The sequence below is a fragment of the Cyclopterus lumpus genome, chromosome 15, assembly GCF_009769545.1.
Source record: "Cyclopterus lumpus isolate fCycLum1 chromosome 15, fCycLum1.pri, whole genome shotgun sequence".
Classification (NCBI taxonomy): Eukaryota; Metazoa; Chordata; class Actinopteri; order Perciformes; family Cyclopteridae; genus Cyclopterus; species Cyclopterus lumpus.
In genome coordinates this window covers 10,788,502-10,800,536 of record NC_046980.1, presented here as the reverse complement: position 1 = coordinate 10,800,536, position 12,035 = coordinate 10,788,502, and the positions used below count along the sequence as shown (strand labels likewise).

The window sequence follows — 12,035 nt, the reverse complement described above, 5'->3', positions numbered from 1 at the left end:
TGAAGGGGGATATGAGTTACCTCCTTGTAACCCTGTGCACCCGATATGTTGGTTTGAGGCGACATCACTAAATTCACCGTATCAGCAGCAGACTCTGGAGAGAGATGGCAGACATCTTGCTTCACCTCAGGCACCATTCTACACATCAAATGCCTGTGCTTTAACACACGGCCCTACAGCCTTCAGCTTGCTGACACACACACTCAAGCTTGCACAAATGAATCTCCACACATGCAAGCCCGAATGTACAGGAACACACATTTACACACGTATACACACACGCACATACCAGCAGGCGCACACAAGGTTTGCTCCACATAGCCAAGGTACAATTTTATATTACAACTTCCCCCAAAAGGAAGTGACACATTGCAGATGCCGATGAAGTGCTAGGAGCGAGTTTACAAACTTCTGACAGCTGGCATACACCTCTCCCTTTCCTCATACCGTGCTCAGAAACAGTGCTCTCATAGCCTACTTAAACATGAAGAGATTATCTTCAAAATTACTTATCCAAAACTTCCAAATCTCTTCCATCCCATAATGGTAGCATGAAAGTAAAGCTTACCATGAAATATGACTGTTTATAATATATATATCTTTTTAGTTATTAGTCAGCTTAAAGGGTCAGGTCATTCAAATTTATAAAAATAATTGTCTACATTAACTCAAGTGGTATCGAGACTACCAAATATTGAAGTGCATTTCACCCAGGTTATATATGTCTGAGATGTATACCTCCACCCCAACGTAACTTATGTGAATGGAATTTTGTGTGTGGCGCTCAGAGTATTAGAAAAGGACGTTAAAAAAAACTAACAAAAATCTTCTTCAACATCGCTTCCCAGAAAGTGTGTCAGAGAGGATGCAAAGATTGCACACATTTGATAGCTGGAGTGTTTAGGGGCCAATAAAGTAGACCACACAAACAGCGAATGCACAGACTGTACAGACGTTAGCTATAGTTTTCCATAAAACATACACACCAATTGCACAAGAAACTCAAGTTCTTTGGACATTTATGTCTTTGCATTGACTTACTAGGCAATGACACCACATCTAAAATGTGCTTTGCTTTGCACCAGGTAGATAATCTAGTTTGGAGTAAATACAAGTACTTGCATGGCTATATAGCAGGAGAAAGTGACAAATGTTGTTGTTATCTGAGAGACCTGACCTCATCAATACCTTTTAGGATGATATTTCTGTTGTCTAAAATGTAATATTTAATCACACAGTAGAATATAATTTGTTCACAGCTGTAGTTGTTCACACAATGACACCATATCAACACCATGACATTCAAAATGGCTCAATGAACCAGAACACAGATTTAAATTGGACCTCACGGTTTGATGTGAATGCCATTCAAATCTACCACTTAATCTGAGGCCCTATGGTTGTAAGTAATCCAATGTTGAGTACGTTTTCAATCTAACGCTGTCTTCTCTTCTTCCTCTCTCGCCTTCAGAAAAGAAATGGTTTACAGATGAACCAGAAAATGCCTACCCTCGGAACATTCAGATCAAGCCCATGAGCACTCACATGGCCAACCAAGTCAACCAATACAAATCCACTAGTAGTCTGATTCCGCCAATCAGAGAAGTTGAAGATGAATGCTGAACACAGAATTTTATTGCTGACTCACCAGACATCTATACGCTCTTTCAAAAGAGATGGGAGATCACCCATGGAGGTTTGATGATGATGATGATGATGATGATGATGATGATGATGATGATGACAGGGATGTTGAAGACTGACACATTTCTCTTCACTCATTCTTCTAACCAAGGGTTGGACAGAAACCCAAATTGGAAGAGACCTCCTATGTGTATACCTTTAATGTTACTTCCATGCTCTTGGACATTGTTTTATTCATTAATGTATCCATAGTGATGTACATAATGACAATCAACTAAGGATTGTACAGCCCCTTCCTCCTAGCACTTTTTGGAATTATTTTAAGAGTTGACAAAAAAAAAGAGTACTTCCTGTAATTCTTTGCAATAGTTCACCTCATTTTGTGACCAGACTCCATTGCTAAGGTGACTGGTTATTGGCGGATGAAGGTTGCAGCGATAAATGATCATATCATCTCCCAAAGATCTACCCAGATGCCTCACGTCAAACCAACTGGGTTCACCAACGTCATATCCCCCGTCTGCTTCTGTTCTATTTGCACTAAAACTGGACAAGTTTCTTTTGACAGAACAACTGGAACCCTCAGATTCTCCCCCAATAAAATGTCATTGAGGAGATGAAGGAAGAGGGAGGGAGGGCTGCTTTGTTTCGGAGGCATACTAATCTTGTTCTTAGGTTATTATAAATCATGTCATTGCTTAACGTTTGCTACTTCACCGTCGACTCGTCATGTTGAGTGAGAGCATTCCAACCCCGCAGAACAAAAGTCATCCTGCAAAACAGTCGTCTATAAACACAGACAATGGTGCACTGCTGGTGTGTGCCGGCTGAAAGAGAACCCTGTACCTACATGTCTTCTGATGATATGTCAGATCATCAAGCCGGTGGCTCTGTTTTAAGCTCCTATTGCATGATATGTGCCTGAGCCACTTCTATTACAGATACAGTGCTGTTGATCAACCCGAGTACATGAGAAGGATGAAAAACAACTTACCCTGTCCTTCATGTGTTCAGGAGCATTTACGTTATGTGCACGCTGTGTGTGTGTGTGTGTTTGTGTGTGTGTGTGTGTGTGCGTGTGCGCGTGCGTGCATCGCAGCCACGCATCCTGATCAGTGCTGTCTTCTGCTCCATCGCCGTGTATGTGATGGTACACCTTTGAAGGAGCAGCATGGGGGATCTTTGCTCTAAAAGTCAAAGTCATGGTAGAAAAAGAAACTGTCAAAAAATTCTACAGGGTTTGGATCTATAAACAGAATGATTATGTTGCATCAAAACAAAACCTCCAACTATGATTGAGCAAAGCTAACACAAACAAGCAGCTGCGTGCCCGCTGTTGATGCTTTTGCCGTGATATCTGCGGCAGAATTGTGGGATCACAAAGAAGAGTGTTTTTCTGAATGTGTTGTCTGTTACAAGAATTTCATGTCTGAGTAATAAAAATAAAAAAAAGCCACATATTGCATAAAAGTGGGCAATAATGGGCCCTCCATTGATCAAAGCAACTGCCTGGCACAGGGTTGGCACAGAGGCAGTAAAGAGCTTGGATGTTCTCTGTTGCCGATCCAGATGTCACACGCCTCAAAACTCCACGGAGTTAAGCTGCTGTGTTCGGTCCTCTAACGTGGGGACACGCTCAAACATAGTTGGATGGAAATGTTACAATGCCGCAGACTGCTAATAAGGATACTGGAGAGGAACCAGTGTTCTTTATGCTAGCCTGTGTGCAACGATAACATTGGTTTTGCACATGTTTAGGCACTGATAGATCCAAATCCATCTGTGATGGAGGACAGGAGGATTGAGGCGGTAGCCTTGTTTTCCTAATACATGAACTTCATGCAAATATGTAGTTGTATTTATACATTTATGCATAACTATTTTGTCTCCATAAACATAATTATTTTTCTAGACAAGAACCAAGTGAAAGGTACTATATAGGAGATACAAAAATACTCTATCTTTAATTTTGTGTTTGACTATATCATCATTAATTTCATATCGTACTAAAACAAAATATTTTTTTATCTGCCATGCCCCCTCTTTAAGAAAACTGCATCACTCGGAAGCCAATAAAGCTCGGGCTAACTTGCATTGTGAAACCACCATCTTCAGCCTGGCAGCTCAGCTCTGTGAAAAAGATTATGGCACATCTGTCATAGCCGTATCTAAATAATGCGTCTACTACTAAGTATACCTAGCTGCAAACACGTAGATGGAAAGATAAGTAAAAAGGAATTATATATCGGGGGTGAATGTTGTAGTTTAGATGGAGAGCAGATTAGAGTGGTAATAATAACGGGAAGATCTTAGTCCCTCCCTCTGTGGTCAGGCCAGAACTGAATGACTTTCATTAAATGTGTTTGACCTAAATTAGGTTCCTAGTTTGGAGAACTAAAGCACAGTGTGCTGATGTTTTTCCACAAAATACAACAGGGAGACACTGTCTCTGTATTGCAGTGATACTCTTATATTGGCTCTAAAAAAATAATATTAAGATATTAAATATGGAAAAAAAAAACATATTGTTTCTAAAAATGTTTGTGTAAATGCAACCCACGGAATATAAACCACATTTCTTTTTCAAGCAAAAATGATCTGAGCTTCAATGTCCGTCTATTGGGTGTGGTGCAACTATACTGAAGCGTCACACATTGTCCTGAAGTGAACTTTTGATCTGTGATTACATTGTTGTCACAATTTGTAGCAAATAGATTTCTTTAAAAAAAATATGTGAGTAAAATGTATGTATAATTGGGTTGTTAATGGCATACGTGCTAGCCTGAACAATAAGGAACTATTAACATTTGATAACGGCAGTAACTCATTACACATAAAATCGACAAACTGATTGTTATGTTGGAAGAAGAAAAAAAAGAAGAGAAATGTGTATTTTGAAAATGAAAGATCCTGGATTCAAGTGGGAAAAGTCAGGTGGAATTTGATCTGGTTTATCAGCCATCACAATGATGGAAGGTAGCTCCAATTTAGCGGAGGTGATCAAAAGAGACAACATCCTTAATTTTTCCTTTTTTTTTTATTACTTTGTGTTATTACAGGGTTTACATTCCATTTTGTCAGCTTGTCATCTGTCACAATTTGTCACAACTGCTTATTATTTGTTTACAGAGTATTTTATGAGCTAATTAAACATAAAATTGTTCAGAAATAAAACGGTACATATTGCAAACTGGCATTAACATAAACTCACAAAGTAATGCCCCATTTGTTTTCAAAACACTTGATTACTGTGCTTTTTCTACCTGAACCCTCATTGTGCGACTCATTCAGGCTGGCATTATTCACAACAGTGGACGGAGATGTCTCTCCTTCCTACACCTTGTCATATGTCTCTTAGATGTTTTAGGTCTTTGCATTGTATACCTCTAAAGTTTTAGAGTGTTTTTTTGAAGTGCCATGAAGAGTTTTGTTGAGCAAGCATCCTTCAGTCATTCAGGGACATACGCTCGCTTTAAGGGAGCTATGTCCCAAGTGTTTTCCACTGAGAATGGTGTCCTGTACTGGCATGGAGAACATCCAAGCCATCAATGCCTCCATGCCAGTATAGTGCCAGGCAGTGCAAGCGGTCAAGTGGAGGGCCCATATTAAGTCCCACTATAGCGAAAAGTGGCATTCAGGAGGCCTGAGGGGCAGACAGATGTCCTTAAACCACACATATCGTCTCTGATGTGTGCTTGGTTACAGGCTAGCGGTTTATGTTATGTAGTGTTTTTAGTTATGGATGACTGAAAGATGCACGTAGAGGCACATGCCTGTAACGTCAGATGTGTTGTTGTCCACTGAACAAATCAAAGACTATGATGCGTCATACGTAACTGTTACAGTATGTTGCATAATTCTTGTTTATCTATTTTTTTGCTGTAAAGGATGGACAGATAAATTATTTGCTGGGAATTGTAATAGCTATCATAGAACATATAATACTTGTGGGGATGGGAGGCGGGGTCTCAAGTCTTAACAATACATTAAAATTGCATTCAGCAATTGGGTTTTTTTTTGAGAAAAGTAACAATATTGTTAATTTCTTTTGGCTGCATATCAGTTCAGGAAGAATCAGGACATTGCTCTTGCATATCTCAGAAAGGATTTGTTGGCACATTGTCATTGCAGCAAACAGGAGTTTGACATAGCTGTCTAATTAGTTTGGATGTGTTCTCGATATGATGAATACATTAAATATTTGATGGTGCTGAGTTGATCTACCTGACTCTGTCAAATATAATCTGCTGATAAATCTACTGTCTTGTACAAAAAGTTTGTACATAGATTGTACATGGTTTCTTTTTGTATTTTCTCAAATTAAAATGGATGTATTTGTGTTCTAAACCTCTTTATTATTTCAACTAAAAAGAAATGTTTCCTTTATTATTGTACTACCTCAGGCACCTTCCACCACTCTTTATTCCTGAGACAAGATATATTTACTTAATTACTCTACAAATTCGAGGTATGAGTATTTTGCTTATTTACTTATAATTAACTTCTTTAACTTAATATTATTTTCATGATATTATATTTGCCATTTTAAATGGAAATATAATATATTATATATATAATTAATTACAGCTATAGCTTTTAGTTACTTTGCAGACTAAGATGCATCATGCAAAACATACCATTAACTTCCTACTAGCTCAGTTTTTATAAACAAAACTATCCACGATTGTGAGATAGTTGTCATACTATAGTATGTAATTAAAGAGGCCATAAGAAACATCATAGGCCATCATAAGCTTCAGGAATCTTAGTATAGTACATTGAAGAAAATGCCATAAAAAAAGTCAAAGCATAGTATGTCATAAAAACTGTCATAGAACCGTCATAAAAATGACAGTAAACTATGCCACTGAAAAATGTCAAAGATATATTATGTCATGAAATATGTCATAAAAAAGTGATTGTATAGTATGTCATAATTGTTTATTATTATTATTATTAGTCATAGTCTAGTCACTAGTCATACAAATGCCATGAAAATATAGTATAGTATGTCAGAGAAAATATAATAAAACTTTCCAGTATAGTATGTCATAAAAATGTCATGTATAGCACATCAATACAATTCATAGTTTAATGTTTCTTAAAAAGGTCATGTTGCATGTCATTTAAAAGACACCTTATTATGAGTATGGCATACAAAAACATAATGTGCAATAAAAAGTCATAGTTTAGCATGTCAAAAAAATTCATAGTATACTATGACATACATAAATCATAGTATAGCATGTGTTACAACCCAGCTCAAAGGCTGCAGCATGAATGGGTGACCAGACGAGTTCAAAGTAATAAATTAACACATTTATTTAAAGCATACATAAACTAAACTAACATGGAGAGTCAGTAATATGACTCTCCATGTGGATGTGTGAAAATGTCTGAAACAACCAAAACAAAATAGCAGGTGACGCGTGTTCGCCAAGGAAGAGCCATCAATGTTCAGGTTCAGGTTTAAAGCAAGTAATTATATGTGCCCTAAAAAGTCATAGCATAAGTACATAATAAAGGTTTTAAAACATTCCTCAAAAGGTTATAGATTAGTAGGCCAGAAAAAGATTATGGTATAACATGTCAATAAAACGTACAATTACAACAAAATGATACTACTAAAAGTCCCAGTCCAATATGTAATAAAACAATCTTAGTATAGACAGTAATGAAAAAAGTAGTAATAGTAGTAGTTGCCATAATAAAGTCTTAGTGTAGAATGTCATAAAACGTTCAAGTATAGTATTTTATTTAAACAAATACATAGTATAGGAAAAAACTCAGATAAAAGTCAAGAAATGTCATGAAGGGCCTAGTATAGTAGGTCATGAAAAAGTAAAAGGCAGTCATAGAAGTGCCCAAGTTAAACATAAAGTATAATATGTAGTTAAAAGAAATATAAAAGTCATACTATATAATGTCAAATAAATGTCATGTCATTTAGGAGCAGATCCGCCTGGCGCACGCTGAATGTTGGTGGTGAGTATTGTGTTTTATTGCCGTGCACCTTGGGTCATCACATTCTCAAACGTTGCTAAATCCTCATTGGTCCAAAGATGTACATGACATTCAAACTGAGCCCTGCCCACATCAAACCATGACGAGCACAGGGAAACCGCACAGACAACAATCTCCTAATTGAAATAACAATAATAACCGTGACCCATACTGTTATTATTGATGAAGGACCACATTGCTCATAATAAGAAGAACTTTCAGTCCACCTCTGGGGATTGACACCAACACAAACATTTGCATGTTTCTTCACCATTTTACAGTTTATATACAATACATCAGGTACAGTAAAATTGCAGCAGAACCAAGTGCCTGACCTTGACTACCACCATGTGAAGCCTAAGATAAATGTATATTGTATTTTACCAATCCCCACCACGCGGACGGGGCGGTGACCCAAGCCGCATCGCCACTCCTCTTATCCATTGGCACTAGTTTTGATTTATGTTTACTGACATGCTATTAGCTGCTCCATCACTTACACCAGTCAGACTGTCAATCAACAGGGATCCACAGTGGTGGGGAGGAATAGCGTTGGAATCACATTCTGTCCACATTGGCTCGTAAATCTACATGGAAACGGTGACAGCGGATGAGCAAAGGACATCGCACAAGATATCGTGCTGTGCTGTCACGTCGGGGCTGTGAATGTTTGGGCATTACATCGGAATACGTAGCATCTTAATGTGGGTTGGGTTTACAGACACAGTTATTCTAAAAGGGGCACATTATATATTGAGAAAGTAATCCACTGGTGCAGCTTCCACATGTCTAAGCAAGGCCTGGCAGTGATAAGCATGTCATTAAACAGAATCAAAGTAAGCTGATTTTTAACCTTTATGTAACGCAACAATCTTTGAAGTGAAATAATCGTCTTCTAGATACACTATGTCAAGGGTACTGAGATATCTCCCGAGAACCCTTCAAACATCATGCGCAGCACCAATTCTGAGGTGTTATGATGGGGGACGGCTGACTTCTCAGACATTGAACCGGTCCTCTCTCATAGCTCGAAATCAGTGGACATCTCGTAAGTCTCTGGGCCCTGCTCGCTCCTCCTCCTACAGGCCCCTCAGCCGAAGTGTGCAATTTCACACTCCAACGTCAAACAGCCGGTCAGAAGGAGAATATATGACCCACCCTGGCATTTGTCCTCATTTCTCTCTCAAATGTGCAAACACTATTACCCTTGGGTTATCGTAAGTGGCGAGGTGAAGATTCGCAACCTCTCCTCTCTTCTCTTCGCCAGACGAACCATCAAAACACAACAAGCGGCAGGGACGGAATGGGGGTAAAAGACGGAAGAAAAGGCAGAGGGGGAAAGCGATGGAAATGGAGCAGATGTTTTTGTGGCTGTTGATTTGTGGCCTGATAAGGGTGCTGGGATTGATGGTTTGTTAGTGAGGACGGGGCCCCTGTGTGAGTTGTTTTCAAAATGATTGATTTACAATAAAGTGGCGGCATGTGTGTGCATGCAGGCAGAACTGATGCAGATCGATCCCACTGAAATTGATTGATCAGCCATTTAGCTTGGCGATGTGTTTACCGAACGAAACCGAGCAGGACTCTCCTCTAGGCACCTCTCCCCCCCATAAAGCAAAGGAGAAATGCCACCTCTGGGCCTGTCTCATTGCTTTAAAAGTGGCAGCAAAAACAAGCCGTATCAGAATATGAACCATAAAAAAAGTAATCATACAGTGAGGAACACTGGCATAAACGTTTACGATTGTGTACTTTATTCTGCTATCAACGTGTCCTTCTGTGACTTGTAGATACTATGCCTTTAAAAGTAATGACTTACGCGCTCTATGCAAGGGAAGGAATACGGTTTGCCTTATCGCAGTGTCACATTGAGACTTTCAGGGGGAGGCATGGAAATAACTAATAACAGTGCATTTCAGTAAACAAGCAGCTCGTTCACAGCCTCTTAAAGCTGACACACACCTTCACCTGTTTTAATATTGTTCAGATGACTATCACACATAATGTCGAATAGCCCTCAAGTGTTGAAGTGCCTCGTCGATGCACAGTGTCTTTAGCAATTTTTCCAAACAGTGCACACAAGGGTCTTTGTTTACATGTTATAAGGAGTTGTATTGATGGGTAAAGCACAAAGACAATGTTTACAATGTTGCCCTCTGTGACTTTTCCTGACTTCCTCCCTGCCAAAACAAACCTCTTCACCACTCTGTTAAGGACTTAAATCACCTGTCCGCAGAGGCCTCATCCTGTTATTTGGATAATTGCCAACAAGAGCAAGCTTTTCCATTCTCACGGCAGCATGCAGTGGCCCCATCATGTTCCTTATTAACAATTTTACACACTTGGTCGCAGCAAGAGGGTGTCAGAATGCCAATAATATTTACCGTCTGCTGTGCGGGCTATTCAGGGGAGGCTGAGTGTTGCTGATTGCCCTGACAGAAGTTGACAGCAGCCTGAACCTGAGATCCCTGCAAATCGACTCAGCAGAGTGTCTTCTTCTTAAGGCAACAGGCTGTGCCTGTGGCTATGAACCAGGTGATGGAGCACAACACCGTTCATGTGTTAGTGCCTGAACACAAACACAGGCAATGTTTCTGTTCATCTTTAAACATGCACCGGCTGATAGAAGATCATAATTCATATGAAAAACATCCTAAGGCCTAACATCAGATCAAGGAGGAGAATCATAAAGAATTACAGACGGACATTTTCTAGAAGCTTAACAAAAACATATACATATCTGTTTCTATTGTCATTATGGGTCATTTAGTAAATCAATGATAACATTATTTTTCAAAAGCTCGGAGGCAGGTATATAAAACAACTAACTGTATTGGGATTATTGATCCTTCTCAGTCAATCCATCCCGTTTGTAATGATTTCCATCACATTGATGTAAAAGATGTTGACACCAATTATAGCATTTCCCTTTGACCCCTGACGATTTTGACTGGGAGTGTTAACCATCAAATTCAAACACATGCACATTATTATTACACGCACACGCACACGCACACACACACACACACACACACACACACACACACACACATCAGGTTACCTCAAACATATATCAATATATGTGGCTGCATGTTTGTAAGGAGACAGTGTGTTTGTACAGGTGACAGAGACAGACCCATCCAAATTCAGTGGCGATAATAGTTTCCATGACAATGAGGCATGCTCAGCGCATCAGTTGTGGCCCAGATAAACAGTGATCCTTTACGCAAACAAGAAGGTCATTACAGCAGCTTGTCAAATCAATGCCCAGTGTGTCCAAGTTGATTAAGACATCTCCCCTCAGCTCTGACACTCCGTCAATAGCAGTAAGGGGCACAATGCGGTGGTGGTGGTGGTGGGGAAGGGAGGGGGGGGGGGGCGATGTCTGTGGTGGAGGGAGGAGGGGTGTTTACTCCCGCTCTTTTCCACACGCACACAACATACACACACCTCCGCAAACGCGCACGGTACTCAGATGATTGGAGTGAAATACCCATCAGTCAGGGAGCCGAGGTGGACTAATGATTCCCTGTGCTGCCTATTAGAACTACATGACAACTCAATCCTGCTCACGGAAGAGAATTGGAGGACAGGGGGAGATGAGACGAGAGGGGGTTTGGTCAAAGGGGGAGTGAATAAAGAGACAGAGGAAGAGAGGAAGAAAGGAAAAAGTGACCTTGTAGCAGCATCATTTGAGGCTGAATTAAATTGGCAAGGGCAGTTAATCTTTACCTGGGAGCGATTAACCGCATTAAAGGAGAACAACAAAGGCGCAGAGGTTGCCTTTATTCTTTTTTTCTGCCAGCCACTTCCATTTGCAATTTGTTTTCTGCTGGAAAAGTTGGCGAGTCTTCCTCTCTAAACCCATCGCTGATGGTTGGATTTTCTATCTGACACACAAGCAATAGCAGGCTGTCATTGTAACTGGGGCTTCATCATGAAATCAAGATTGTGTTCTCAAATCAGGCAGCTTGGGTCGCCATGTTGCAAATCATCATCATTCTGATACTGCTAATAATACGGGAACACTCCTTTCATTATTTGTTCAAAACCAATAAGGTTTTGCTTTGCCATCTTCAAAGTCATGTACAGCAACAACTTTCCCCCCTCTGTGAAATAATGGAATGCTATTAGTAGTGAGCAATTACATAAAGTTTAGCCTCTGCAGTCAATCTCACAGCCTCTCTCTTCTCACAGGCTAATCAATATATTTGGAGAGACAGACAAGGTTAGGCCTATCTGCCTCTCTGAGAATGAGAAAAAAACAAAAACATTGCTAATACCCAAATGCGAAGGTTCACGGCTGAATTTTACCCACACATAGAGAAGAAGAAGAAGAACGACCAGTAAACCTTTAGCTCCGAGATATTCACGCTAACTCTTGTGAG

General features: G+C 39.8%; 1 protein-coding gene across 4 annotated transcripts in view; it reads left to right on the top strand.

Annotated features, from left to right (window-relative positions):
* Positions 1-2,479, top strand: part of kcnma1a (potassium large conductance calcium-activated channel, subfamily M, alpha member 1a) — a 122,298-nt gene extending 119,819 nt beyond the window's left edge. For 2 of the 4 annotated variants that reach the window (XM_034551800.1, XM_034551801.1), the window contains one exon: positions 1,469-1,493. In XM_034551800.1, the coding sequence (XP_034407691.1) occupies positions 1,469-1,493 (25 nt within the window). Of the gene's footprint in view, positions 1-1,468 lie in introns of all 4 variants that reach the window. The other 2 variants (XM_034551798.1, XM_034551799.1) reach the window with 2 other exon arrangements.
* Positions 2,480-12,035: the final 9,556 nt, after the last annotated feature.